Source organism: Halictus rubicundus, chromosome 1, assembly GCF_050948215.1.
Source record: "Halictus rubicundus isolate RS-2024b chromosome 1, iyHalRubi1_principal, whole genome shotgun sequence".
Lineage (NCBI taxonomy): Eukaryota > Metazoa > Arthropoda > Insecta > Hymenoptera > Halictidae > Halictus > Halictus rubicundus.
The window spans coordinates 17,928,350-17,955,471 of NC_135149.1; the positions used below are offsets into that span (position 1 = coordinate 17,928,350).

Below are 27,122 nucleotides of genomic sequence, written 5' to 3' on the forward strand. Positions count from 1 at the left end.
TGCAGATACTGTTACTATTTTAAAAGGTCGAATGTAGATTAGATAATTATATGTTTTACTGACTCTGCATACCATTAACGGTTCGAAAAAAGTTTATTTCAAGTCTTCGGAATTAATGTCTAATCTACATCGAGATAGATCTGGTGAATTTGAAACAACATTTTGTCAATAATAACAAATCATCGTTGCGCACGAATATATCTTTTATTGTAAACTCTAGAAATAGAACATATGTTCGGAGTCCAGGTATTTTCTACATAAGTAAGCCTTTGAATTATTCATTAATATAGGATAATCATTATTTTATGCACAATTTAATGCTAAGTCACGCGTGCTCGAAATGCGTTCGTGTATCCTTATCGAAAAATACAGTTTTAAAAGTTAACAAACACTGTTTATACAATATAACCTATAAAGATGGAATGCTCGGGTTCGGTCTACTCAACAACGAAAATGAAAATCACAGAAACTTTAACAGTTACTCGAACTTTTTACCACGATCGGCTGTGTTACCCTCTCAGTCGCAAGTTGTTATTGCGGGTGCAGGAACAGTTGCCAATTCTGTTGCTTATCATCTTGTTATTAATGGATGGAAGGATGTGCTCGTCCTAGAACAAGATAGGTACGCATTCATTTGTCAGGTAGAATAAATTTTAGCTAAAAATGTGGTAAACGATTTTGCCCTACAACATATTCATGAAAGATCTATTCTAGGATTGGAAGCGGCACATCCCACTTCGGATCAGGCACCCTTGGACTCTTCAAACCGATATCACATAGAAATTTGATCTCCTATAGCATTAAGTTATATCAACAGTTACAAGAAATGGGATACGATATTGGATTGAAACAATGCGGCAGTGTAAACTTAGCTCAAACCAAAGATAGAATGATAGCTTTAAAACGTAGGATGGCTTATAATGTACCTACAGGATTGCATTGTGAAGTAACATTTATTAATTACTTATTGCTAGACTGTGGATTTTACACATTTATAAGAAAACTGAGCAAATCCAATTTAAAACTGTACAATCATCACGACTGTTAACGTTGCAAATAGCTTTCTATTTATTCTCTTCTTCTCACAATGAATGCTGAACATTTTTATTTTGCATAAAGATCCACAGTCTACTTATCACAATACACCTAGAAAGAAAGCTATTAAAGCATAATTAATTCTGTAGGTTCTACGAAAAGAAGAACTACAAAGACTGCATCCTTATGTCAATACCGATGATATAGAGGGTGCAATTTGGGTACCTGAAGATGTAGTAGCTAACCCCAGTGCAGTTTGCGAAGTTCTAGCTAAACTGGCGAAGATTGGAGGGGCGAGGTACATTGAGAATTGCAGAATAGAAAAAATCAACACTGAAAATGGAGCTGTGAAGAGTGTGAAGACTGAATACGGTGTAGTCTTCTGCGAATACTTTGTTAACTGTGCAGGAATGGTAAGGACGATATTTTACACATTATCTTTTAAGTCAGCAATATATAATTAATAATATAAAATATAAACTTATTTGCTTTATAGTGGGCACGTGAATTAGGATTGCGTTGCAGTCCACCAGTCAGAATCCCAGCATATCCTGCAGAACATTTTTATGCAATTGCTTCTCCTTTTCCGTCTAACTCGAATATCACTCTACCATGCATAAGAGATTTCGATTCGCATTCGTACATGAGAGAATGGCAAGGAAGTTTGTTGGTCGGTTGGTTCGAACCTGAAGCAAAACCTGCGTTCGAAAGCGGAAGTGTTCCTATACAAAACTGGAAGAACTATCTTGAGAATGATCCTTCCCATTGGAAGCCCTTGTGGGATAAAGTTATACACAGACTGCCAATTTTGAGTAAAACACGGCCGAATGTGTACAACTGTCCTGACAATTTTACACCGGATGGAAGATGGATTCTGGGAGAGAGTCCGGAAGTTAAAAATTACTATGTCGCAGTAGGCATGAATGGGAATTCTCTTCAAGGTAAAAAGATCGTAAAACAAATTCTCCATTGAAATTATAAAACATCTTCATATAGGGGCAGGAGGAATAGGTAAAGAAGTGGCCGAGTGCCTTATAAACGGAGAATCTACTCAAGAGCTGCTTCCCTTTGGCGTGCAAAGGTTTCTCGATTTGCACAGCAGTAAACGGTACTTACAGCAAAGAACGAGAGAAATAGTCGGTAGAAATTATGCGATTCTATACCCTCATCAATGTGAGTACAAATACGCTCGGAAATTGCGTTGTTCTCCCTTGTATTCTGTCCTCGAAGAAAGGGGTGCGATTTTCGGAGTGAAGATGGCCTACGAGCGACCACTTTACTTCGATTCCACTTATAGAAGTAAGAAAATAATTATTTGATTTATTTTCTGTCCTGTATTACATTTAATTAAAATGATATTCATTAATTAAAGGAGGACAAAAAAAACCAGTCATGCCACCAGGAAGTTTCTACAAGCCAAAGTTCTTCGATTTTATGAAGGAAGAGTTTCTCGCGTGCAAAGAAGGTGTAGGAATTATAGATATGAGCTCGTTTTCGAAGATTAAAATTAAGGTAAGTACACCAAAGACATGTTTGTCATATTTTTATGTAAACATTTAAATTTTAATAATATTTTGTACAGTCTAGTCGTTGGGAAGTTGTGGAGTACCTCCAGCAATTGTGTTCGAATGATGCGAATATACCAGTTGGTGGTATAGTGCATACGGGGATGCAAAATGAACGAGGTGGATACGAGAACGACTGTATTTTAGTCAGACAGACAGAGAACAGTTACTTCATGGTTTCACCAACGTCCCAACAAACGCGCATTTATCAATGGATGTCTAGGTAGAAAAAATATCAAACTATGAACGACTATTTATAGTTCGATGAATTAAATATAGGATCTGTTGCTTCTTATTGCAGGCATTTACCATTGGATCATTCGGTCGGCTTAAATGACGTGACTTCAAAGTATACAGTAATCAATTTAGTGGGTCCTAAAGCTACAGGCCTGTTATCAGAACTTTCCAATTCGAACATCAATCTATCTCCCTTCACGTACAAGGTAAAAACAACTTCGTCGGTTGAAAAGAAGTATGCAGGGCGTCTCAGCTAAATGAAATCATCTACAATAATAAATAAGTCAGATATTTAGGTGAGACGACCTGTGTAATTAACAACATGATTCAGCGAACAATTATCATGTCAACAGACTGCAAACGTAGCATACGCCTCGGACGTTATGATAATGTCATTCACTAATACTGGCGAATCTGGCTACTGCTTATATATACCTTCAGAGTACGCGCTCCACGTGTACGCGACGTTAATGGAAGTAGGTAAAGATTATGGTGTACGAGATGTGGGTGTTCTCACGCAACGTTTCATGCGAATAGAACGATTTATCCCCTTTTGGGCTGAGGAGTTAACACCATTCGTTACCCCGTATGAAGCTGGAAGCGGGTACAGTGTAAAGTTAGATGTAAGCATGTTATGCACATTTTAGTTACTCAGATTGTTATGCTCTCATTAACAAGATTATTTGATACTGTAGAAGGAATATTTCATCGGAAAATTTGCTTTACAATACCAAAAAGAGCAAGGCGTGACGAAACGATTAGTATTATTCGTTGTGAATGGACTGGATATAAACAAAGATGTGTGGCCATGGGGTGGTGAACCTATTTATCGAAACAATGAATTTGTAGGAACTGTGACATCAGCTGGGTAAGCGTACACGATGAATTCTAGCATAATAAAATATATTTTCCATCACAATGACCAGACATAAATGAATTCGTTTTGTAGGTACGGTTTCGCTACTGAAAAACATATTTGTCTTGGTTTCATTAGTTTACCTGGACCGAGACATGCACAACCAAATAAGAATATTGTTACGACAGATTTTGTAATGAATCCAACAGCGCGTTACGAGATCGATATAGCTGGTACCAGATTTCCTATTAAACCTCATATTTATCCTTTACCGATACCAGCATTGGGCACTAAATTGAACAAAAAGTATATTCCTACCCCTGTCATTTGCATATGAAAACGAAGCTTCCCGATATTAAAAAAGAAGAACCAGAATTTTTATTTTTCTGACGACGTTGTTGTATATAGTCTAAATTATTTAAATGTATTTATAATTTTGCAACTTCAACTGAGTATTATACTTCTACTATTTTGAGTGAAACGTTGTACTTACTACAAATACATAAATATTTAAAATTTGTTAAGACTCCTGCTTTATTTGCAGTTACACTAGAATCAATATACATTTGAAGAAATGTATTCGTAGCTGACACATTTATACAAAGTGTAGAACATAACAATTAACATAATATTCAAAATTACAAAGCAACAATGCAGTTTGTAATTTATCAAACTTTTTACACAACAAAGTTGTATACATAATCTTTCCAGCAATGATTACTGGATAGATGAATTTGTATTCGTTCGTTTTAGTTAATTCTTTTACTGTAATTACAAAATATGTTGTCTAGCTTATATACACATAGGATAGTTGCCTATTCTTATTTATAAGGCTTCTTTATATGTTAACACAGATGTTTTTACTAATATTCATTTATGGATAGAAAGCAACGTCATTTATCAAAGCTTCATCATTATTTTGATTAATTCTTAAACTGTGCACAGAAAAAACTCCTGTATTAAGTCTGTAATCATTGAAAGATAGAAAATCTCAAAAGATTCTTGCATCATTGTTGAGCTCTTCAGCAATGTGTACTTCGTTTTAACTATTAATTCCTTATATAATTTATTTTTACAAGCATTTTGATACCACCTTACGATGCCCACGCTTCCAATTCTTTTAAGTCTTCGTCCTCTTCTGGTTTGGCTTCTGAATAATAAAATAAATAATTATAAATTAATGGTAAAACTGTTACCTACTGTAACATGCTAATATTTTGAACAAAGAATTAACTGTATTACTTGTGCGAGCTGGTGCAGTTGGAATAGCAGTAGCTGGTACATTTGGGAGTTCGTCGGTAGGCTCAATACCAAGTAATTCTTTATCGAGTTGTTCTTGTTCAAGCTCTTCTAATTCTTTCTCCAATTCGTCTTCATCTATGTCCTGACCAAACGCTACAGGATTAGATATTGCATCAGAAATTTCTCTTGCTACATCTTGTTGTTCAGCAATATCATCCATCATGTCATGAACTTGATCAACATCCCTAAGGAAAATACAATATATTATACAAACCAATGCAAATGGAAAACGCCATTGATCTTTGAACTCTGACTCTTAGCAGAAAAATTGTTAAAAAATCATTAAAAACAAAATTACAACATTCCATTACTAACATGTGTTGATGAACAGATTTCAATGCATCTGCTGCATTCTTCATTGTTGTCAGGACAGCAGTATTCGTGTTCGCACTTTCAAGTGCTTCTCTTTGCATCTCAATAGTAGACAATGTGCCATCGATTTGTTGTAACTGTTTCTCGTAACGTTTCTTTCTTTTGAGAGCTTGTATCGCAGCTGCAACATGTTACAAATGTTTGTAAATATTTTGCATTTGCAATAGCTACGGAAAACTAATTTTTTATCTAAATAGATAATGTTACGATTCCTTTTTAATGAAAACAAATATATAACAAAAATGCAATTTATCCGAGTTCTGACGATCACCCAATATAATAGGGAAACGTCATAATGACAAGTAATCCTAATGATCATAGTCATTGAAAATTAACCGTGAACAGTGATAATTAGATTAAAAAATGTTGCGTTCTCGGGTACCTCTTTTGTTTTTCGTTCCATTTTTCTTGGCGATTTGAATTTCAAGGCTTATTTTCGTCTCAAGAAAATCCTGTTTCTTTATCAACATATCCTCTGTCTCGCGCAACTTTTGTATCGCCTCGGCCGTTGACAAAGGGGCCGGCTCCTTTTTGCCACCGAATACTTTGCTAAAGAAACTCATTGTTCTAGTGGATTGTACATCAAATTCCTATTGTAACAAACTCATCAACACGATGAACACTATTCACCTTGAACAGAATCAACAGAAGATTGCACACCAACCGTATACCGTCGCCATATTCTTTCTGGCATCGACGTATACGTCATGACTCATCGCCGAATCACTTCTTAAACATTTGAATTTCATTGAGTTAGAAAAAATCACAATGCTCGTTACATATAACTCCAAAATTACCGATTTTTTATAATCAGAACACAAAATGAATCATAAAATTGAAAATAGTCGGTCGAAAAGTGATTAAAAATTTGATCGATCAACAATCTTCCTTCGCAGTCCTATATCTTCGAATTCTATTTTTCTTTTATTTCATTGATAAGGATTGTGTGTGACAATTGTTATTGCGTTCGTAACAGATAAGTTTTTAGAATGAAAGTGTATTTATCAATGCTTTAAGTATAGAAATTGTAATTACAATTTCGGAAGAGAGGTCTCAGTGAAATCTTAAACTGTTGTCATGACGAATTTATATCTAGCTAATGTCATGTTAGATACTTAGATACTTTTTATTTGTATAATATCATTTCATGCCTGTTTTTATAGGTTTTTTAAAAATTGTATGTGTGTTTAAATATACGTATATACTGTAAGTATGCATATGTATGTACACAGAGAATTCTTATCCGATAATGCTCCATTATCATGGATCACTTTTATAGGAACGTCATTTGAATCACAACCAATCGGTACGCATGTGTGTGACAGACTCGATTCGTATATAAACGGAGATTTTGAATTAACAGACACTTATGATGTAATGAATGCGTCATAATCCGAATTGTACTGTCAGAGATATAAATATTGCATACAATTGTTATGTAAAATTCAACTTACAAATACCCGGTAAATAACCTCTGTCAATGGAGAGCAAGCAAGGAAATGTAAGTATGTATATAAGTATCATTATCGAAATGTTAAACGTTTCGAATCTTTCCACCGCTTCGTGACGGTTTCTGAAAGTCTCGAGATACAAGAAACCAGTTTACGTGTGTGCAACATTTCGTAAGAACATTTAAAAATAAATGTGCGCGGCCAATAATACCGTCTTCTTTCCACGGTTCTTTTTAAGTTCATTCACTATACACGATGCGTAGTACGTGGAGGGACAGGGATCGGGTAATGTTTCAAATTTAAGTATTTTGCATATTATAAACACAAAGCTTAATATTTATACTAATATATAAAATAATGTTGTATTATTTGACAACATTTTCATTGCCAGGATTTTCGAAAGGAATTACCTGGAGGCGAAACCACCCAACGTCTCCTAGTAGAGACTATATATGAAACACAACCGGAGAACAAGCCCATACCAGGATTCGATCCTGATAAAGATGATGCTCAATATTACCGTGTTCAACAGAACATTGACTGCGACGAAGTATATCCAGGCATATACATTGGCGATGCGTAAGTACTTTAAAGTTACATTTTACTTCTGTCATACTTTATCAAAAAAATAATTTACATTTAATACTCTACAGTGCCACAGCAAAGAACAAACAGTATCTTCAAATGTTGGGTATAACACATTTACTTAATTCTGCAGAAGGAAAGAGATTTGGATTTGTGAACACGGATGCAAATTATTATAAAGATACAATGATCAAGTATATTGGTTTTCCTCTTGCAGATTCATGGGCTATAAATATTAGCAAATACTTTTATACTGCTGCAGACTTCATAGATGAAGCTGTTTCTACAGGAGGTTATTTTCATATGTGATCCTCATAAATAATAAGAAATGTATATCATCTAATGGTGTATAATTTTTTACAGGTAAAGCTTTTGTGCATTGCGTAATGGGAATGTCGCGAAGTGCAACTTGCGTATTAGCGTATTTAATGATAAAGAAAGAAATGCTGGCTACTGATGCTATTAGACAGGTCCGTAAAAATCGTTTCATACAACCAAACGAGGGCTTCCTCTATCAATTAGCACAATTGGATAATGAACTGAGGAGGCAACGTTTATAATTAAATGCGTTACCGACAAAATCATTAAAAATCTTCTTGAAGTTTGTAAGGATTATACAGCTAATGTTTATAAACATGCCCGTATGTGCAATTTTGTAATCGTGTATTGTATATAAACATTTCATAAGCATAAATTAATACTGTTACTGTTACTGTTTATACATACATTCTGCTATTTAATACTTTAACGTTACATGCTTTGTGAAAAAATCTTTGTTGAAAACGTAGCTACTTATGTTTCCAATGCGATCGCTGCAATTTCGATTAATTGGTATGCTAATCTCATTGGCATTATTTACAAATCACGGAAAAAGTAGCTTAAAAGTTATGTAAAAAAAATATATATATATATATATAAAACGAAATATCACGAACATGCGTTTTTCGTGAGATTCTATTACGTAGCCATGATTAAATTTCACCGTTTAAAGTATTGTGCGCGAAGTATTATATACCTTCTTATATATTGTTATTTTGCCTGATAAATTGTATTATTTAATAAATTATTAAAACCCTAGCGTGATACACAAATCTTTGAACTTCGTTAATTCGTTAGTTCGTTAATTGATCACGCGTGGCCTTTTAGAGTGTGTCTCCACAAGCGTAGACGAATGATTGGGCGTGCCTATTTCGTTCATATCAAAGTCTGCGGGACCGCTGCGTTTTCTCGCTTTCGGGGATAGTTGCTTCAGGCATTCCATGTCATTAAATACAACTTGCGCTCCACCTCCGCTGGTTGGCAATATGTCTCCCTAATATAATTTTATACATTACCGTACATTCGATCATTTTCTCAATTAGGTAAACCTGCAGAATAGGTATCTACTCTCCGATTTCGATGAATCTTGGATGTAAGTAGCTGTTCTGCAAGTTCACCCTCAATTAATTGAACAATTACCTTATATAGTTTGGTTTCAAGCTCGCCGTCCGTATCGTGTTCTTGTGCAACGAGACAGTATCTCGATGCCCCATCTGTGATCTCCTTCGGGGCTGTAAGTCTTGTAACGCTGCGTCTTCTTCGCATTAATGGTTGCAAAACCGTTCCCACGGGAACGAGTGCTCCTGGTCTGTGATCAACCCACCTATCAGCACTCTGTGAGCGCCTGTGCCTTGGATTTGAAACTGTTACCTTATCCTGTAAAGAAATTTTCCTCAATCTATGTCTTTAAACAAAATAGAAATAAGTAAGAAGAGCTGACCCTTCGCGATCGACCGTCTGTTCCTCTTGCAGTCGCTTCGGAATTTGTAGTCGTCGCTTTCGGAGTAACGGGTATAGAATTAATGCCATTGTCATCTACTAAAATCTGCTTTACTAGCCTCAATTTATTATCTTTCTCTTTCATTTGGTTCTGGAAAGACAAAAGATCGTAAGTACATGGTCCTAATTAGCATACACTTTATTTCATTACCTGTAAATGTTCGCGTTGTTGACGTAATTTTATTTCCAATTCCCTATTCATTTTGTCAGTTTCCACTTGTATCTTAGTGTTATACTTTTGTTTTACTCTCTGCTTATCTATTAATCGTTGGTTCAGTGTCATGTCTCTGTCCTTTAACTGTAATTATATTAACCACGAGGATTTAGAAGAACTAACGCTAGCGTGCACTCAATATTTACCTCTTGCTGTAAGCTACGAATCGTATCGTTCGCATGATTTAATTTCCGAAGCAAACTATCTATGTGTTCCTCACTTTTACACATATGACCCTCTAACGCAGACACCTTCTTTTTCTGTTGCAAAGTGGCCGCCTTCAAAGTTGCATTTTCAATTTTTAAATTCATGTGTTCTTGTTCCATTGTCATTAAAGTTTTCCTAAGATTGTTTTCTGCAAGCAATGGTCATTCGAGTACTAGATGGTACTTGGATCATATTAAAAGATAAATGCTTACGTTTCTGTTGTAGATCGGCACGCAATAAGTTTCGTTTATTTATACGCTGCTCCAAAAAGTGCATCAGATTAGTAATTATCTGATCGTTGCACGGAGAAGTAACTTCCAATTCGGGGAATGGACCGCCCAAACTGTAACGAAGCGTGTTTGCAGTCATTCAAAAAACAAAATTGGGAAAAAATTGGAGAATAAATGCACACCTGTATACAAGACCAATATCAACTTCCAAATCAGCAGCTTCGGGACGACCTTCTTTCTCCAGTTTACCGCGTGCCTCCTTAAATAACTATTCGACCATTTTATTATAAACAAAACTTATTTCTCCATACTCTTTCAGTCCATGTCTTACCTTGTTTGCTTGCCTTCTTCCAGGCGTGAAACCGAGGTCTATTTTTGTAACCGTTGGTCTAGCTACTTGAACTTCTTGGGTCATTTCCGCAAACTTCATAACTTGCTATAAATATATTCACGTAAAAATAGGCACACCATCGTACGTTTATAATTTTGTGTAATTGGGTTTTTACATACAATTGTCTCGTCAAAATCGTTCGCCCTCGGATTAACACAGACAATCATCCTCACTTGTCCTTCTCCATCAAAGTAGTTCTTAAACAAGTGAGTCAACTTTGAATCTCTATAGGGTACCATTTTATTCGTCCCTTGAATTTGATTCTCTCTTAAAATTTCCAGACACGATCGAAGAGTCATCAAAGAATTGTTAATATTACCTAATGAAAGAAAATGGTTAACTATTTTTAAGGAATGTGCTAGAATTACAATACTTCTAATTGAAAGAAGAATACCAGCTTCTCTTAAACGTTGTCCTGTGTTCTTGGTTCTGTTTGTTCTTTCGCTACCAGCCAAATCTACTAAGGATAACTGTGTAATACATACTACACGTTTATCTTGTATGACTTGTTCACCCTCACAGTCTAAGGGTGCCTATAAGAAGGTATACCACTGTATTATTTATTAATATTAATAACACAGAGAGATAAAGAATTCAGGATATTACTTGTACAAGACGAATGGTGAAGACACTATGTGACCTGCTTGATTCTGCATTGAGAGCAGTGTGTGCTACTCTTCTCCTTCGTTGGCCACGGTTGAACACCTCGAATGCTTCTTCAGAACTTTTTACTTCTATCTCTGTTACAGCATGCACATACATATTTTTGTTCCCATCTTCCCTAACTATTTTACTCTGTAATGTCCTGCAGATAGTTTCAAGGTATTATTATATTGTCTATAAATACATATATTAAGTTTTTCTAAACATTCTAAATTTATCAACATACTTGGCTCTAATATCCTCATCCTCTAATAGGTCGTACACACTGTTGTTATATATTTCAACATATGTAACAAATACTGAATAAGCATTGTCCTGATCCACGGATATCACCTGTGATTCATCAGCTTCACGGACTATCATTGGATTACTATCTCCATCACTTTCAGCTTTCTTCCTATTAAAAGATTTTATATCTGTGTAAAGACATTATCGGTGAGACCTTATCTTATATCTGTTGTACCTACACCTTGTTCGATTTTCCATTTCTGTGAGACATAAGCCCCGCGTGAAGCTCACTCTGTCTATCTAGCATTGCATCAGCTTCACCTTGTATATCAAAGCCATTTAATTTGTCTGGCTTAAAAACAAACTTTTTTGTTTGATAATTAGCAATACTGTTAAAAATTACATCAAGACAACGTGGCATGATACCAGCGTCTTGCGACCCACCGGTCATTGTATACGTTTTGCCACTACCTGTTACACCATAAGTAAACAGAAGACTATTCCTGCCACGAATAACATTTTCAACTAACGGAAGAGCCACTACATTAAAGATTTCTTTCTGTGTAGCATCTGGTGTGAATACACAACTGAATGTAGTTTGAATTTCTTTGTTGCTAGAATTACGAAAATTAATTGCCGATTCTGGTGGAGTGATAGCTATAGTTGTGTCCGATATAACTTTCATGCATGACATATCTGAGGGATATTGCATCGGCCTTAAACGGCAGTAAACTTGTACCGGGTCCTTAGATAAGATATTGTTGCCTTTCGGGCGGCCTGTTGGCCTCCGAGCTGAACCTGGTGGTTTTGTACGTCTAAAATAATCAACATTGTCAACATATAGTCTCAATATACACGAAACAAGCGAATTTCGCGCTTTAGAATGATATGATACATCGATACATTTGAATAATAATTTACTTTGAAGTCTAAAGCGTCGAGAACCGGAAAATTTTTGCATTGACTTAATATTAGAGTTAACAAATTCCATCGGAATTTATCCTTATAAATTATGTGTTAAATCAAAGACTTACGCGGACTTCATTTTGCTGTTATTATATTTACAAAATATCGCAAGACTTGTGTTGTTTTCCTTCCCTTGATAGACATGTACCACAAACCGTGAACGGTTGTCACTACATACATTCAAAATTCAAATCTAGCTACACAATGGCGTGATGCTAGTGCTACCAACATTCGAATACGCGAAGATTCTATATATTAAAAAACTAGCCAACAAACAACGTGATTGGTGCATGTTGAAACAGTGGATGATTTCGTATATTCAGAGAGGAGCACCTCTTCTCTGGTATATTTCTATTTATTTCAACCTCAATATCATTATACCACAGACGAGGTGTAAGGATTATACCTCGTCTGTGATTATACATTGATAATAACAAAAAGTTCATAAAATATGTTGACGGATAACTTTAATTGTACAGAAAATGGTGAAATAAATAAATACGTGGGAGGTATTGCTTTCCTCAATAGAGAATTTATTTTTTATATTTATACAAAGATACGATGTTTAAAATTACTTCTTGGGCTTTTTGTCCTTGGCAACCTTCGTAACATCGTCCGGATTTTCTGCGGCTTCTTTGACACGCTTTGCGCGAATTCCGACTAGCCTAGCATCAGCTCTAGCCTTACGCAGAGTTACATATGCAGAGAACTTCTTGTCTTCCTCAGAAATTGTGCGAGCTTTAGCTTTCGCTGGTGGTAGATGTCTTATTGGCATGATTTCTCCCTTCACTTGGGATGCTGTCTTCATTTCTTCCTCAGTTGCATCACCCTTCTTAGGCTAATGACATAAATAATGTATATTTTAATTTGTTTCATTGGATATAGATACGTAACACAATCACAGGAATACTTACTTTCTTTTCATTCAATGGGAAAAGAATTAATTTGGATTTATATTCTTTCAATCTTTGAGCATTTGCTTGCAAAGATTCAACGGATTTGTTCCTCCTCCTGGGATCCACTGCAATTCCAATAGTCTTGGCGAACCGTTTGTTCAGACCACTGGCTTTAATTTCGGCTAAGGTAAAACCTTTACCTGCCCTAACTTTCGTGTGATAACGGAATGTTGGACAGTGGACAACGGGCCTCAGAAGTTTGACAGGTCTACATAAATAATTACAAATTAATAATATATAAGTACATAAATTTTGAGAGCTGTACAATCGAAATATTAAAGAATCTAAATTACCTTGGTGCAACTGAGCGAGCTTTCTTCACGCGACTTTGTTTACGACGATATTTTCTAGCTGGCTGATTGAACCAAGTTTTCACAAACCTTTGCCAATCTTTATGGAAGTGCCCATTAGGGATCATATTATTCCTCTTACCCATGGTTGAACTAAAATACACATAAACATAACAGAATATATTTTTTAAAACTTTCGATGGTATTTATATTTGTAACAATGTTGCTCTTAATGCATTATGTATTACGATAGGTTAGAAGTATGTTATTGCTATGAACTGTAAACATATCACTCGAATCTTTCTATTACAAAATATTTCATGGCTTCAATGTTATTTTTTACAAAGGTAATAGTTTTATATTTTTTTTTACGATTAAGAGGGTCAACTTTTATGTATTTAGTGAGAAACATACAGGGACTTAACCTCTAAATTAATGTCAAAAATTTATTATACTTAATACACTATTTAACAAACAATGATATTGTTTAACACAGCCGTGAACACAAACTATATTGATATCTCGTTATTAGGCGAAATATTAACTTATGATGTGGAATATTTCATTGGATTTCAATTCCGAAATTTTACTCACGAAGTTGTTTATACGATGCACACCGGAAAAGGAATCAGTTCAACTAAACGGAAGTTGCATCTTTTTAAGAAGCTGGAGTAGATTTGTTCAAATAAGATATTACTTTGCCTAATTATTAAGGTATTTTATACAAATATTTATTGTAAGATGATAAATCAGCATAAGGATGTTTTTAATAAACAATTTTATTAACAGAGTGTATATCGTTTAGAGTAGTAATTCATAATGGCAGCCTCTACAGTTGAATCGCAGCGTGTTTTTTGTAAATAGCTTGAAACAGAATTTATGTAAATAATTAGGCATCGAAACTTAACAATGATGTTTACAGATTCGTTTCGACAAAACCTGATGCCATATTTTAAGAATTATCTACGTTTTAAACTTATTATTACTCGATGTTCATCAACTGGCGTAAATTTATTTACGGTACATAATTTATGTTGTAAACAAATACAGTATTTAATATTAGGACTTTACCTATCGGAGATTATTTATTAGTTCTGAAACAATCGATCATTAATAGCTCAAGGAGCTTTAATAAATTTTTCAATAACGATTGTAATTTCGTTCGTAACAAAGTTATTTCGAATCATTACTTCTGTAGCTATAGTGTTAACAATTTTTCATACATATGAACATATTATTAAAAGAATTAAACTTTCCTAGAGCTTAGAACCTACACATGAAATGAAAAAAGAAATAGAAAGATATTGGAGGAACAAAATTAATTTGCATAAATTTGAGGAAACAAATAATGAAAAAGAAAAGTTTTATGCACTATCAATGTTCCCTTATCCTTCTGGACTATTGCATATGGGTCATGTAAGAGTTTATACAATAAGCGATGCTGTTGCTCATTTTTATAGAATGAAAGGTAAATTTCCTATGCTTAAAGATCAATTAATGAATTAACTAAACTTACAATTTGCTTTAGGATACAATGTCCTCCATCCAATGGGTTGGGATGCATTTGGTTTGCCTGCCGAGAATGCAGCATACGAAAAACAAGTAGATCCCACTGAATGGACACACGATAACATAACTAAGATGCGAAACCAATTGAAGTTGTTAAATTATGGGTTTGACTGGGATAGAGAGATTGCAACATGTGATCCAGAATATTATAGATGGACTCAGGAATTGTTCTTGAAACTGTTTGAAAAAGGTTTAGTTTATCAGAAAGAAGCATTTGTCAATTGGGATCCTGTTGATCAAACTGTGCTCGCTGAGGAACAAGTCGATGCAAATAATTGTTCTTGGAGATCAGGAGCCCAAGTGGAAAAGAAATTATTAAACCAATGGTTCATTAAAACTACACCATTTGCTAAGTAAGATTGCATAGCTTATACAATACATTGTAATACTTAATATGGTAATATTTAATGGCATATTTTTTATTAGATCATTGCTGGAAGGCTTGAACGATCCAACATTAAAAGAATGGAGAGACATTATAAAAATGCAACAAAACTGGATTGGTGAATGCAATGGTACTAGCTTCGAATTGCAATTGATATCAAATATTCCAAATTTCCCGAAAACAATAAATTTGTGGACGGAACATCCAGAATTTATTGAATATGCAAAATTTGTAGCGATATCTCCGAAAAGTTTATTGAGCTGTCCAGAATACTGTTCAGATGTGCAAGAGGGAATTAAGATATTGGATGCTAAAGTGCTGAATCCATTCAATGGAAAAGAATTATCGGTATACGTAACAGATAAGGTCGAATTTCAACCTTTCAGAGAGACTTATCTCGGAATACCCTCTGCTTCAATGGACGATTACCACTTTTCCGAAGCAGTTGGAATTGAATTTCTACGACATTCAATAAGAAATTATGAGCAACAGCAAGAAAAATTATCGGAAGTGCTAGCTAAAGCGAGAAAATGGAAAATTGGTGGATACCCAGTTAGTTCGAGACTCCAGGATTGGTTAATATCCAGACAAAGATATTGGGGTACACCAATCCCGATTATTCATTGCTCGCATTGTGGTACTCAGCCAGTGCCACACGATCAGCTTCCCGTTGTTTTACCGAAAATAACATTTTCATTTTCGAATAAAAAGTCCACCCTGTTGGATGCTGGAGATTGGTTGAATACTTCTTGCCCGAAATGTGGAGGACAGGCAATCAGGGAATCTGATACAATGGACACTTTTATGGATAGTTCGTGGTATTTTTTGAGATATATCGATCCAAAAAATACTAAAGAAATGTTTTCTGTTGATAAAGTAAAAGAGTTATTTCCTGTTGATCTATACGTGGGTGGGAAAGAACACGGTAAGTAATTTAACGCAATTCCGAATTTATTGAAGGTTTTGAATCATGAATATATTATTGTTGTAGCTGTATTGCATTTGTATTATGCCAGATTTATGAGTCACTTCTTACATTCGGAAGGATTACTACCTAGTTCAGAACCATTTAAACAATTACTTGTTCAGGGTATGGTGATGGGTAGAACTTACCAACAGAAAAGTACGCTAAAGTATTTAAAACCGGATGAGGTAGAAGAACAAGAAGGACAATGGCTAGAAAAAAGTACCAATGAACCCGTAATTGTTTCTGTGGAGAAAATGTCGAAATCGAAGCACAATGGCGTTGACCCTCTTGAATTGTTAAATACATATGGGATTGACACAACCAGATTGTTAATATTAGCTGATGTAGCACCAACGTCGACCAGAGTCTGGAGCGATGAAAGTAAGTGAATAGTTGGAGAGATACAAATACAATACAAATGTTTTATACCCAATTATTAAATGTCTAACAATGTATTGCTGTATTCTAGCTATTCCTGGAATAATTAATTGGCAAAATCGTTTATGGAGAAGCATGAAAGCCTTCATGGATTATCGTAACAATGTCAGTTTAGAAGAACTACAAGAAAAACCTACCAACCCAAAATACGAAGCTGATGATGCATACATGTTTGACAGTCGAAATTATTTCTTAAAAACTGCAACTTTTAGCATAACTGAGTCCCAGCAACTAAGTGTTGCGATATCAAGAATGCAAGGACTTACGAATAGGTGTTTATTTTTTAATCGTTCTTAAGATATAATCGATATGTGATCGTTCATTCATTTTTATTTTAATTTCAAGTTTACGCAAGGTATGTGTAGACTGTATGAACAAAAGTCGTGAATTCGAACGTGCGTTGGCTGTGCAAATTATAATGCTTGCGCCACTAGCACCACACTTTGCTTCGGAATTATGGGCAGGATTCTGCTCAGTTAAACATCATCTTATAAGTAAGGACGAAGTTAAATTAGACAAGGACGTAATGGAGCAAAGTTGGCCGGAAATAGATATAGATTATAAAATGATGATACATTTGTATGTAAGTCTAGTTGGACGTATTTATTGTATTCATTATTTCGAGAACATTGCTATAATGTCATTGTTATATAAATCTTACATGTACTATAGGAATAACTGTATAAATGCATCATCGATCATTTCTTTCTAATTAGGTAAATGGTAAACACACCAAAAAGATCAGAGTGCCCAAATACCAGCTGGATAAAATGTCTGCCGAGGAAGCCTTCGATGTAGTGATGAACGATCCGGACGTGAAACGGCGCTTGAAAGATCGAAAGATCGCTCAGACTAAATTTCATTCAAAGGTAGGCTACGATGCAGAAATGAGTATTATTTTAAACAAGAAACAAAAGACTGTAGCAACATGAAACTACCGTAGAGTAAGTAAATGTAAATATATTTTGTACGTAACACAGCTAATTATACGAATTATACTCACCCAATATTATATTTTCCAGAATAGTTGTTATGTGGTATGATTTCTAGGAACTTTAAATATTCAGTTGGTAACTTATTCTCTTTTGCACCTTCTAATATTGTGTTTCTATAGTGGAATAAAAACAATATATTAATTATATACTGTGTAGCATTTAAAACAGATCACCTGAATTTCTTGCTTGTTATTGATATTCAGGTGACCTGTTTTAAATGCTCCACCCTGTATAAAAATTGTACAATCACGTAAATACAACGTACATGTACAGCGGCGAAGGCCTCCTATGGTTTGGCAGTAATTGTAGTTCTACATGTTCATCTGGATTTTTACATTGCTGGTATACTCTGCAATTTAAGACTTGGCCACTGGGCGTTTCGACGTCAACCATTAGAGGAAAATATAAGTTATTTGCAACCCCCTCTTGGCGATCTAATGTTTCCACATTGCATTCATGCAATTCCCAAACTACACCCCACACATTGTAATTTTCTGTCGGAACAATTGTCGCAGAGCATCCACCCCATCTTTTGGAATGAGTTAGAAAGTCCAGTCTGAAATTCTGACATAATTCCAAATTAAATCCTAATTACTTGATTTGTAAACGATACTGAAATACTTATATCTACATAATACCTTCAAAAGGCCAATATCTTTACGTTGCGCCGTTGGATTATTAATGTGTATTCTTTTCGTTAACATATTACTTCCGTACGCAAAATATAAAAATTTTTTGACCATCTTTTCGGTTGGTTTCGACGATTAAAAGATGCCAGAAATAATTTAATGACATATGAACAAAGCAAATAAAGAGGTTAAAATTCTTTTGCTTATCAATATGTACACTTTGTAGATGATAATCATACGTATTGATCAAATAAACATTGTGCAGACATTCGAAAAGATTTGATTGCACAAGATAATGTAAAACCATATGATACAGCAAGAGCAAATTTCAAAAAGGTTGAAGCATCAGCAAGGTTATGATACTAGAAAACAATATTGAAGCTCAATTATTATTTTTATGTTTATGCATTGATATTTAATTAATTTTGTGTTGTGAACGTAGAAACAGTATTTTATTAATCTTGATGACATACGTAATTAACATTTGCTTATTTACAATGTAATTAGCTTAACCAAACTTGTAGTTTTCATACACTTCGCGGAACATATCGCGACAATTTATTTTAACCTGAAGCTTGGCGCATAACAAGAAAATTCCGGATAATTTCCTGTGCAAGCTATATATTTCTTCGGGTGGAGGGCAAAGTCTGTTATCCAAAATGGTTGGAACCAATGATTGCATTCTGAAATTAATTGGCATACTTAGTTGAAGTATTTCTTATCGAAGAAAAATAATCGAGATTAGTAGCTCTTACTTATTAGTTACGTCTTGTCCTCCAAAATCGTAATACTTATATTTCTTGTCAAACACTTGCCCTAGAACCATTACTGCATCCACATGAGCTTCTTCCATAATCTAAAAATAATGTAATAAAAAGTTTATGTGAACCGATACATTTTACTAAATACAGAGTCAGTGGTATTACAGTGTGTTTACTTTAGATTCATATCCAGTAAGAAATCCCATTTCTCTAGATAAATTTAAAATCGTATTGCGATCGCCTTCGCTCGCAGCATAAATTATTCTAATATATTTATCCATAAATGATTTGTTGTACTCTCTACAGGCTCCGAAATCTAGTAATACTAACTGAAAATTATGTAAAAAAATGAATTAATTCTGTAAGTGATCAGAGAATATCATATTACACACCTGTCTGGTATCAGTATTGTAAAAAAAATTCGACCAGTTTGGATCTGTTTGCATATATCGAAAAACGAACAATTCTTTGAGACACAAGCGCATTATCAATCTGCAAATATGTTCTCTCGTTTCCATATCTAAATTTATGCACTTATCTACTGGAATACCTTCTACCAATTCTGTTGTAAAAACTTGTCCCGTTGATAATTCGTCTGAATAAGAAAATGAACATTTTAATGGGAATTTTAAATGGGACTTTTATCCTTAAAGAATGAATCGTCTGAATTCATACCTATTACTCCCGGAACACAATACTCTTTATAAGGTTCCGTGAATTTCTTGTATCTTCTTGTACATTCTGCTTCGCGTACATAATCTACTTCCCACGCAAGTTCTCGGTTCGCAACTTCTACCAAATTGTCTATGAACATGCCTTTCGGGAAAATGTTCCAAATCTACAACAAAATTATTTCTTTTTACGATCACTTTATAGTTGATTATACGAATGAGAACAGAATATTTTCTATGCTACCTTCATCACGCCTACTAAGTTTTCAACGTCACTTTCAATTCCCATAGCTACCCCAGGATATTGAATTTTAATTGCTACATCTTGACCATTGAACAAAGTACCATGATGTACTTGACCTGGAATTATTCGATTTTATTAATAATCGTTCCTAAGACAATTTCATATTATTTCTGTACCAGCAGAAAGACTCTACCAATGGATGCTGCGGCAAATGGTTTCTCTTCGAAGGTAGCTAACTTATTCCTCCAATCGTGCCCGAGCTCGCTAGCTAATACTTTCTAGAAACAATTTTAGGCAATTCTTATAGAAATCAAAATTGATGTTGGATAGTGTAATCGAAGTGAGCGAAGTACCTCGACTTGCCATGCTGGCATAAAGTCAGCACTCTGTCTAACTCTTTCAAAAATCTTCTGCAGTTCAGGACTTATAATGGTTTCATCTTGAATACTCAAAATCTGTCCGATCTTCAATGCTGCACCTGTTGTCGGCCCATACAAAATATGAAATCGTCTATCACCAGAATATACGATAACTTACTGCCAATATTTACCTCTCACTTTACACAAAGTTGAAACTATTCTTTCAGCGTTCGCCTTTGTAAGAAACATACTATCAAATGTCTCGCCGAGGCTTTGTTTTTTAAACCCGAGTGTTCTACGTGTATATTCGGCGACTGTACCAACACCAAGACCAACTCCTAATGTACCAAAGCTCACCATTCTCTGTAATCTAGTAGACGGAACTTTCTGAGCTTTTGCATTAGGCGAAAGCTATGGGATAAAAGTTGATTTATCAGTGTGAATTTTATGTAAACATTTTATGTCCGGGAAAACTTACAGTTTGTTTTGGTCTCACAGATGGTCTAACTTGAGGTTTCTCTGGAACCATCTTCACAGGTTCCTGTTTTAAATCAGTTTTTTCTATAGTGGTTTTTTGTACACTCTGATGCGTTTTACTCTGTTCATGCTCCAATTCCAATCTTCTTAAAATCTCTTTATCTTTGTCTGAAAGTTCGATCTTAGGTATCTCGTTCTCTAACTTTGTTATCGTTTCAATTTTTTCCTTTACCGTCGTGTATTTTCTTACTGTAGGTCTATCTTGTTTCTCTTGCATATCAGCTACGCTGGCAGATTTAACATTCTGCTGTGCATTTATTATGTCAGGCTTGATCGGTACTTCTTTAGGATCTTTTGCAATATTGTAGACATATAATTTAGTATTTCTGGATGGTGTAGGACCATTGTGATCCGATGGTACACCCATCATGCTATTAGACTTTATTTTAAAAAATTCCATTAAACCTTTTTCAACAACATTCAATCGTTCAGTCACTTCTTTAAGCTCCCCTGCCACTTGTCCCTGTACGAATAAATAAAATAAAGAAAAAATTATACTTTATATTTACGAATTTTATAGTTTATCTACTGGCAATTATTTAATAATGCTTGAAGTAAGAATTGAAGTAAAAACCATAATTTTAAGAAAAAAATAGTGAAAACTTACAGGGACCTTACTTGGTTCTATGTTTCTTAATTTCGTTATACACTCTGCTGTACAGTTCTCAGCCGCAGTTTTCAAGCTGGACGTTTTTATTGAATGTTTAACTGCATCTTCTTGGTGTTTTATAATAGCATTAGTTACTGCCCTAGCTCCTTTCAGAACACCAATGAGATCAGACATCCAAGGTTGAGACATCTCTGTGATTTAATTCAACTGCAAGCTAAATGTTTAAAAATTAGTTATAACATCTTTGAAAATATTCATGAAATATGATTGTTATTTTCTTAAATGCTACCTCCCAGATTTCATTGTTTTCTTTTCGATAACGTATTGAGTAATTTATGTTCATTTACTTTATAAATATGAGTGACGGCATCAACATGTGTATGTATGAGCTCTAAAATAAATGCGAACCTTGAAAATCGCAAACAAGGTTATGATCAAATGAAATAGTATTTCTCGTGATTTTAACAATTTGATATTCTAGTTTAATATATATTTCGCGCAATAATCAATTCTCTGAATGATACTTACCTTGTCATTCGATAGAAACTGATAAATTACTGATGCATTTCCGAAACATGTATCATCAACCAACCTCTTATATGTAATACCACGAGTGTATAATGTATGTAATCTCTTAGGATTTCGCAAGTACATAAGTACATGTTCTTGTCTTATATGGCCAGCTTATTTAAAAATTGCTAATTTTATAAAATTTTCGCAGTAACGGAGAATGATTAAGGTTCACTGATTTTTTCCAAAGCGTTTATTTTCCATCGTATTGTATGTACGATTTATTAATGATGGTTTTATCACTATTTAAGAAATTACAGAAATTCTACAATTTAATAACATCTTTAGTTAATATATTATTTATATATATATTTATAACTTATTATTTATAATAGTAATATATGTATATAAATACATATACATATACATATATGTATGTATATCGAGCGGAGCTCAAAGATTTAATACATTGTACAAGGTGCATCCGAAAATTCACCCGCGTTTAAAATCACAGAAATAATCATTGCACAACGTACTTATTGCTGTAATAATTTATAAACAAAAATTGGCAAGCTTCAAATTTTTCTATCATCCCATTTTGATTTTTATATCAAGTACCTTACAAGCTCTACAATAATTTATTTATATACACAGTATATATCTCTTTTTGTCGTTGTATCTTTATAGAACTACAAATACAGAAAGTTTATTATACAACAAATCCTAGACACTTTGAGACGATCATTAAAAATCTTTCATTGAATCCGAAGCTAAAGTCATCTGCTACAGCATAATCATTGATTGTTTGATCTCATATAAACCCTGGGTTAGTCTCACTGTAACACTTAAAGGTTCACATATATACCAATGAAAATATCTATATAAAAATGACGTTTGCTTGGAGCATATATATATGTATGTATGTATAAGAATCACTTTTGGAATTCCTAACAATGTTAATTTTGTTCTTAACACATTACCCACTGGTGATTATTTAATAGCTTTCTGAAGTCAATAATTCACAGCTAAGGATTTTTTTATGTAGCGATATTTCCAGGCATTATCTTTTAAAGAATGATTTTGAGAAAGAGAAGTTGAAGTAGAAAGCAGTAGAAAGAGAATATGAAGTAGCAAATGGAGGAATGAATACAAACGAGAATGTGGCAGGAGTAGATGTGCAAGAATTCTATTACAAACAAATGGTATGTACAAGAAATGCGAAAATGTAATGAATGGTAAAATGGGTGACAAGAATTGAATGATGACGTAAATGGGGTGAGACGAAACGACGTACAATCGCGAAGCTCACGGAGGTACGAGACACGAAATTACAGATGTGAAGCCCACACAAGTACTGAAAAGATAAGATTTACAGTAAGGAGCAAAACGGACTACACACTATTTGAAACAGCATAACTTTTTTCAAATTAATCCAAATAATTTTAGTGTTTTTGAGAAGTTAGAAGGATTAGTTTATTAGACGAGATGTAAAAAATTTGAATTGGTCGGAATCGCAAAAGAAATAGTAAAAGCGGGTTTTTTCAGTTTTTTTATCTGAGCCTGTATTGAAAATTTAAAGAATGTGTTTGATTCACTCAAATAAATTATATCCATGCTGAAAATTTCACCGATATTGGTTACTTCTTTTCAAAATTTTTCAAAAATTTTTTACGCCTCGTCTAATAAACTAATCCTTCTATCTTCTCAATAACATTCAAGTCATTTGATCTAATTTTAAAAAAGTTATGTTGTTTCAAATAGTGTGTAATCAGTTTTGCTCCTTACTGTATACTAGTGTGGACCATCGGTTACGGAAGGAATAAGGTGCGGAAATTTTGAAATTGTAAGGACAAGACAGCATTAAACGTTCCTTAGCGCACGAGGGCAATGCCCAAACGGATGGTGCTACGAGGGAGTCAAAGTAAATAGGCAACGAATTTGAAATATAGAATATCGAAAACGATATTCCTATATAGATTGTCACCGAGCTAAAGCAGTTGAGCTCGCCGGCCGTGTACAAAAATTCCTGAAACGCGATCATTCTTATACATTGCCGATGGCTCGAGCATGAATGGTAAATAGGAGATTCTCGCCCGAAATACACCCGCATTTCCATGGTTATGTAGAAAGAGAGAAGAATCGATCAAAAGATTTTGAACAATTTCTAAGATTTGTTTTTGATGTAGCACATTCATTGAAAATACTATTAATAAGCCTCCAATAGGTAAAGTGTTAATATTTATTCGATTTTTATACTGAGAGAGACCACCGCTACGGGTTCAATGTCATGCTCTGAAAACGTTTTCAACAAGAAAATTAACTTTACAAGTGAAGCGAGTGCAAGAAACTGTAAGCACTCGTCGCATTATATAGCATTTGGCTGATCTGGAATAATAGATGCGAAAAATGTACTGAAAAATGTCCAAGTGAAAGCAAGGGCTCCTGGTCTCTCTTCTTCGTGCTCTTCGTTTGCGTTTGTCATAGGTTCTGTATGCACTGTCGGTGTCTGACCATTTTGTTGCTGAGCTACAGGCTGAGGTCCAGCAGCTTCGTTTTGCAACATTTGATTATTGTTATCTACTCTGTCTACTCGGCCGTTATTATTTTCTGGCAAAAGAATAAGTTGCACTCGGAAGAAACCGCCTTGATATCTGTAAAACATCGGGTATATTAATTCTTTCCTGAAATTGTGCATATTACTTAGTACGTGAATCATGAATATATGAACTTACAGGTACATCGTAAAGCCGAGAAACATCACAATAAGGAATCTCAGTGGAGACGAGTAAAAATATAAAAGAGTGAAGAGAATAATTATTCTGGACAAAGTATAAGAGAAATCTAGCCAATCTATATTAAATGCGCCATCTTCTTCAGCACCATTGTTTCCACCATTAATATCAGCATCTTGAAGAGCAGGTTGCTGCTGTTCATCACCTACATTGTTATTATTGTTATTATTACTCGTATTATTTCCATATGAATTTTGAACACTATCATTAGTATCAACATTCATTTGTTGTACATATGGAATGCTCGTTTGCAGTGGGATTCCTTGCGCCGCTATTCTACAAAAAACAAATAATATTTATTTTTTCATACTTTTAATATTCTATATGAAGAGAATAGTCAGAATTCACTTACAGTTGCATATACTGTGTAAAATAATGTGTGTATGCCTGTTGCATCCAAGCCATTTGCTGACTGTTCCGTGGATCAAAATATTGCTGTGTAGAATACAATTGGGTAGGACTACGTTGTATAGTGAAGTTATTAATATTTTGAGCCAAATTTTGTACATTGTTCGTTTCGTTTAATCTTGTGTATTCCACCGTACTTCTCGCAGAAGAAGCGATACTATTTGTGCTTTCTTTATTTTGTTCTGACATCATTTTTTGAGAGGCACAAATTAAATGAACAGTATAAGCTTGATCTTCTTGTCCATCGCATTGCCTTAGGACATCTTTCAAGCATGTTGAATCGTTCAACAATTGTCCAGAATATATCAGTTTTTGACTTGCTCTTTCCTGTGAACAGAAATCAATTGTAATCGTGTAAATAACATACAAATACTCCTGAGCACCTTGTATTATTTCTGAAAGTCTATAATGGAGTACCGCAAGAGTGCTATTTACATGGTCCATATATTTTTAAATGACGTAGGACTGTCTACATTACCAGTCTCAAATGTGTTAATGTAATAGAAAACACATGTGTGCTTTAAGTACGAAGAATTATGGAGCGGACGTCATTATTGAAACGTAAAAAAAGAAGAGTTTTAGATATTGTCGTGTTCCTCGAACGACAACAGTAAATATACATTATGCTTTCACCATCAAACGACTAGACTTTCACAAAAATTACGTACAATCGAATTCACAAATGCAAGCAATGAGACTTACTGGTTTGCTAGGATAAACTTCGGATAGATATTCTTTTAATCGGCCGATGGTCCATTCGATATCACAATTAACAACTTGATCTTTAATTTGCTGATTCGGTGTTTTTATGATTAGTTTCACCGCGGCGCCTTCCATTATTGTGGAACTTCGACTTCTACGTTTTTTCTCGCTCAGCTGGACGTTCACTGTCAATTACTTGGGCAGTGTTAATTAACGATGATACCGAGGCAAATTGATATTACTGTGGTTTCGAAGATGTATACGGTGCGTCTTTTTTATTTGCTAGATCTGTCTGCTGACTTGCACCAGCACCACTATGTATCCATTGATTTAAGCTTCAAACGGAGGACTAAGTCGACAATAATATCCCACTGCAACTATGCAAAAATATGAACGAGTATTTAATCGCTGATATATTTTTATAAGCGTCACTAAATGAAATCACATATTTGGCGACTTTTCATTGGCTGCAGATTACGATTTATTTATGGTCTGATAAAACCCCGTTTTCATGTGCAGTTTCTTCTGTTCGATCTATTTAAGCCGCTATCGTAATGACAGATTTTGAACTGTATATAAAGAAAAGAATAAACCATAAACCATAGAACCAGAGACGAGGTATAGGAATAGACCAATCACGATTTGGAATTTTGTGTCTCACGATGTCAAATACCGACAACTAGATTTCTTACGCCCTCTGCTCTGACGAACGATCAATGTTGCAACTAGATCCATTAGAACCTATATACTAGAGCTGTGCGAATACCCGAGAATGCGAGCCGAGCTTAGCCACCGACGAGATATATATAAAGACTGCCAGCCCCCATGTTAAACTGCGAGTCTCAAAGTGGGTGCCAGGTGGGTGCTGGGATCGGTCGGTAACGGCCCCAATGTCGAGATACTCTCGTTGGTTGTGGAACTAAGAACGTGGAACTATCACTGGCACCGACGAGATATATATAAAGACTGCCAGCACCGACGAGATATATATAAAGACTGCCAGCCTTACGGGAGAATGTGTCGCTCGAAAAATACGGTGTTGTTTACCGCCCTTTAGGATAGATTTTGGCTGGAGTAAGAAACAGAAGGCCAACGACGGTATCTCGTCGGTGCAGAAGACCACTAAGGAAATTCTCGTCGGTGAGAAGGTGAATCATCACGGAACCATATCGATTATGA

General features: G+C 34.7%; 9 protein-coding genes across 14 annotated transcripts; 3 read left to right on the plus strand and 6 right to left on the minus strand.

Moving 5' to 3' along the window:
* Positions 1–166: 166 nt before the first annotated feature.
* LOC143356051 (pyruvate dehydrogenase phosphatase regulatory subunit, mitochondrial-like) lies at positions 167–4,055 on the plus strand. The gene is made up of 11 exons (XM_076791425.1): positions 167–622; positions 715–946; positions 1,185–1,448; positions 1,532–1,976; positions 2,032–2,334; positions 2,408–2,547; positions 2,618–2,823; positions 2,902–3,043; positions 3,191–3,460; positions 3,533–3,705; positions 3,787–4,055. Exons 1-11 carry the CDS (start codon positions 306–308, stop codon positions 4,028–4,030), a joined length of 2,736 nt encoding a protein of 911 aa, XP_076647540.1. The 5' UTR covers positions 167–305; the 3' UTR covers positions 4,031–4,055.
* Shrb (charged multivesicular body protein shrub) lies at positions 469–6,079 on the minus strand. 2 transcript variants are annotated; one of them, XM_076791567.1, is made up of 5 exons: positions 5,750–6,079; positions 5,311–5,488; positions 4,936–5,180; positions 4,787–4,843; positions 469–608 (listed from the first exon to the last, which is right to left on the minus strand). In XM_076791567.1, exons 1-4 carry the CDS (start codon positions 5,928–5,930, stop codon positions 4,788–4,790), a joined length of 660 nt encoding a protein of 219 aa, XP_076647682.1. In that variant the 5' UTR covers positions 5,931–6,079; the 3' UTR covers positions 469–608; position 4,787. The 2 variants fall into 2 exon arrangements, with proteins under 2 accessions (XP_076647682.1, XP_076647676.1); XM_076791561.1 differs by lacking the exon at positions 469–608 and having other exon boundaries at positions 4,210–4,843.
* A 370-nt stretch (positions 6,080–6,449) lies between these two features.
* On the plus strand, positions 6,450–8,090 carry LOC143356103 (dual specificity protein phosphatase 3). 3 transcript variants are annotated; one of them, XM_076791519.1, is made up of 5 exons: positions 6,450–6,872; positions 7,057–7,103; positions 7,210–7,397; positions 7,472–7,695; positions 7,767–8,090. In XM_076791519.1, the coding sequence occupies exons 1-5, from the start codon at positions 6,848–6,850 to the stop codon at positions 7,961–7,963; spliced, it is 681 nt and encodes a 226-aa protein (XP_076647634.1). In that variant the 5' UTR covers positions 6,450–6,847; the 3' UTR covers positions 7,964–8,090. The 3 variants fall into 3 exon arrangements, with proteins under 3 accessions (XP_076647634.1, XP_076647642.1, XP_076647651.1); XM_076791527.1 differs by having other exon boundaries at positions 6,450–6,868; XM_076791536.1 differs by lacking the exon at positions 7,057–7,103 and having other exon boundaries at positions 6,450–6,868.
* Positions 8,050–12,556, minus strand: LOC143356077 (kinesin-like protein KIF23). The gene is made up of 14 exons (XM_076791465.1): positions 12,189–12,556; positions 11,394–11,969; positions 11,153–11,323; positions 10,870–11,068; positions 10,658–10,796; positions 10,383–10,582; positions 10,204–10,308; positions 10,055–10,140; positions 9,855–9,985; positions 9,582–9,790; positions 9,373–9,519; positions 9,163–9,312; positions 8,862–9,098; positions 8,050–8,715 (listed from the first exon to the last, which is right to left on the minus strand). The coding sequence occupies exons 1-14, from the start codon at positions 12,197–12,199 to the stop codon at positions 8,524–8,526; spliced, it is 2,553 nt and encodes an 850-aa protein (XP_076647580.1). The 5' UTR covers positions 12,200–12,556; the 3' UTR covers positions 8,050–8,523.
* A 76-nt stretch (positions 12,557–12,632) lies between these two features.
* Positions 12,633–14,022, minus strand: Rpl13 (ribosomal protein L13). Its single transcript, XM_076791547.1, has 4 exons — positions 13,961–14,022; positions 13,370–13,519; positions 13,035–13,284; positions 12,633–12,958 (listed from the first exon to the last, which is right to left on the minus strand). The coding sequence occupies exons 2-4, from the start codon at positions 13,510–13,512 to the stop codon at positions 12,692–12,694; spliced, it is 660 nt and encodes a 219-aa protein (XP_076647662.1). The 5' UTR covers positions 13,513–13,519; positions 13,961–14,022; the 3' UTR covers positions 12,633–12,691.
* Positions 14,023–14,036: 14 nt separating this feature from the next.
* Leurs-m (Leucyl-tRNA synthetase, mitochondrial) lies at positions 14,037–17,860 on the plus strand. 3 transcript variants are annotated; one of them, XM_076791446.1, is made up of 10 exons: positions 14,185–14,222; positions 14,289–14,386; positions 14,627–14,834; positions 14,895–15,288; positions 15,362–16,245; positions 16,312–16,668; positions 16,757–16,997; positions 17,071–17,308; positions 17,442–17,669; positions 17,748–17,860. In XM_076791446.1, exons 1-9 carry the CDS (start codon positions 14,186–14,188, stop codon positions 17,655–17,657), a joined length of 2,673 nt encoding a protein of 890 aa, XP_076647561.1. In that variant the 5' UTR covers position 14,185; the 3' UTR covers positions 17,658–17,669; positions 17,748–17,860. The 3 variants fall into 3 exon arrangements, with proteins under 3 accessions (XP_076647569.1, XP_076647561.1, XP_076647552.1); XM_076791454.1 differs by lacking the exons at positions 14,185–14,222; positions 17,748–17,860 and adding an exon at positions 14,037–14,080 and having other exon boundaries at positions 17,442–17,718; XM_076791437.1 differs by lacking the exon at positions 17,748–17,860 and having other exon boundaries at positions 17,442–17,718.
* Positions 17,465–18,601, minus strand: LOC143356159 (gamma-glutamylcyclotransferase). The gene is made up of 4 exons (XM_076791629.1): positions 18,359–18,601; positions 17,986–18,284; positions 17,729–17,833; positions 17,465–17,599 (listed from the first exon to the last, which is right to left on the minus strand). Exons 1-4 carry the CDS (start codon positions 18,461–18,463, stop codon positions 17,578–17,580), a joined length of 531 nt encoding a protein of 176 aa, XP_076647744.1. The 5' UTR covers positions 18,464–18,601; the 3' UTR covers positions 17,465–17,577.
* A 134-nt stretch (positions 18,602–18,735) lies between these two features.
* Positions 18,736–22,438, minus strand: Coq8 (ubiquinone biosynthesis protein COQ8, mitochondrial). The gene is made up of 12 exons (XM_076791479.1): positions 22,060–22,438; positions 21,529–21,745; positions 20,863–21,384; positions 20,576–20,795; positions 20,379–20,503; positions 20,219–20,303; positions 20,026–20,141; positions 19,786–19,948; positions 19,503–19,705; positions 19,287–19,439; positions 19,105–19,205; positions 18,736–19,032 (listed from the first exon to the last, which is right to left on the minus strand). The coding sequence occupies exons 2-12, from the start codon at positions 21,718–21,720 to the stop codon at positions 18,858–18,860; spliced, it is 2,055 nt and encodes a 684-aa protein (XP_076647594.1). The 5' UTR covers positions 21,721–21,745; positions 22,060–22,438; the 3' UTR covers positions 18,736–18,857.
* Positions 22,439–24,262: 1,824 nt separating this feature from the next.
* Positions 24,263–26,429, minus strand: Herp (Homocysteine-induced endoplasmic reticulum protein). Its single transcript, XM_076791507.1, has 4 exons — positions 25,944–26,429; positions 25,186–25,568; positions 24,774–25,109; positions 24,263–24,692 (listed from the first exon to the last, which is right to left on the minus strand). The coding sequence occupies exons 1-4, from the start codon at positions 26,076–26,078 to the stop codon at positions 24,407–24,409; spliced, it is 1,140 nt and encodes a 379-aa protein (XP_076647622.1). The 5' UTR covers positions 26,079–26,429; the 3' UTR covers positions 24,263–24,406.
* Between the last annotated feature and the right edge of the window lie 693 nt (positions 26,430–27,122).

Coding starts and splice junctions, on each gene's coding strand:
- Coq8 (XM_076791479.1), bottom strand. CDS start 21,720: ATGTCTCAACCTTGGATGTCTGATCTCATTGGTGTTCTGAAAGGAGCT. Junction 19,706..19,785: donor TTGTGTTCCGGGAGTAATAG/GTATGAATTCAG, acceptor TTTCTTATTCAG/ACGAATTATCAACGGGACAA. Junction 19,033..19,104: donor GGACAAGACGTAACTAATAA/GTAAGAGCTACT, acceptor AATTAATTTCAG/AATGCAATCATTGGTTCCAA.
- Rpl13 (XM_076791547.1), bottom strand. CDS start 13,512: ATGGGTAAGAGGAATAATATGATCCCTAATGGGCACTTCCATAAAGAT. Junction 13,285..13,369: donor GCTCGCTCAGTTGCACCAAG/GTAATTTAGATT, acceptor TTATTTATGTAG/ACCTGTCAAACTTCTGAGGC. Junction 12,959..13,034: donor TCCCATTGAATGAAAAGAAA/GTAAGTATTCCT, acceptor TTATGTCATTAG/CCTAAGAAGGGTGATGCAAC.
- LOC143356103 (XM_076791519.1), top strand. CDS start 6,848: ATGGAGAGCAAGCAAGGAAATGTAA. Junction 6,873..7,056: donor GAGCAAGCAAGGAAATGTAA/GTATGTATATAA, acceptor GTTCTTTTTAAG/TTCATTCACTATACACGATG. Junction 7,398..7,471: donor GGCATATACATTGGCGATGC/GTAAGTACTTTA, acceptor AATACTCTACAG/TGCCACAGCAAAGAACAAAC.
- LOC143356051 (XM_076791425.1), top strand. CDS start 306: ATGCACAATTTAATGCTAAGTCACGCGTGCTCGAAATGCGTTCGTGTA. Junction 1,977..2,031: donor GAATGGGAATTCTCTTCAAG/GTAAAAAGATCG, acceptor ATCTTCATATAG/GGGCAGGAGGAATAGGTAAA. Junction 2,548..2,617: donor TTTCGAAGATTAAAATTAAG/GTAAGTACACCA, acceptor TATTTTGTACAG/TCTAGTCGTTGGGAAGTTGT.
- LOC143356077 (XM_076791465.1), bottom strand. Junction 9,791..9,854: donor TGCCGATCTACAACAGAAAC/GTAAGCATTTAT, acceptor CATTGCTTGCAG/AAAACAATCTTAGGAAAACT. Junction 8,716..8,861: donor TTGAAACCAAACTATATAAG/GTAATTGTTCAA, acceptor AAATTATATTAG/GGAGACATATTGCCAACCAG.
- Herp (XM_076791507.1), bottom strand. CDS start 26,078: ATGGAAGGCGCCGCGGTGAAACTAATCATAAAAACACCGAATCAGCAA. Junction 25,569..25,943: donor AAGTTTATCCTAGCAAACCA/GTAAGTCTCATT, acceptor TTCTGTTCACAG/GAAAGAGCAAGTCAAAAACT. Junction 25,110..25,185: donor TTTACACAGTATATGCAACT/GTAAGTGAATTC, acceptor TGTTTTTTGTAG/AATAGCGGCGCAAGGAATCC.
- Shrb (XM_076791567.1), bottom strand. CDS start 5,930: ATGAGTTTCTTTAGCAAAGTATTCGGTGGCAAAAAGGAGCCGGCCCCT. Junction 5,489..5,749: donor TGGAACGAAAAACAAAAGAG/GTACCCGAGAAC, acceptor AACATGTTGCAG/CTGCGATACAAGCTCTCAAA. Junction 4,844..4,935: donor AACTGCACCAGCTCGCACAA/GTAATACAGTTA, acceptor TTTATTATTCAG/AAGCCAAACCAGAAGAGGAC.
- LOC143356159 (XM_076791629.1), bottom strand. CDS start 18,463: ATGGTCAAAAAATTTTTATATTTTGCGTACGGAAGTAATATGTTAACG. Junction 18,285..18,358: donor AAGATATTGGCCTTTTGAAG/GTATTATGTAGA, acceptor GAATTATGTCAG/AATTTCAGACTGGACTTTCT. Junction 17,600..17,728: donor TCTGGAAAATATAATATTGG/GTGAGTATAATT, acceptor TCTGCATCGTAG/CCTACCTTTGAATGAAATTT.
- Leurs-m (XM_076791446.1), top strand. CDS start 14,186: ATGGCAGCCTCTACAGTTGAATCGCAGCGTGTTTTTT. Junction 14,223..14,288: donor TGAATCGCAGCGTGTTTTTT/GTAAATAGCTTG, acceptor TGATGTTTACAG/ATTCGTTTCGACAAAACCTG. Junction 16,669..16,756: donor CAGAGTCTGGAGCGATGAAA/GTAAGTGAATAG, acceptor GCTGTATTCTAG/CTATTCCTGGAATAATTAAT.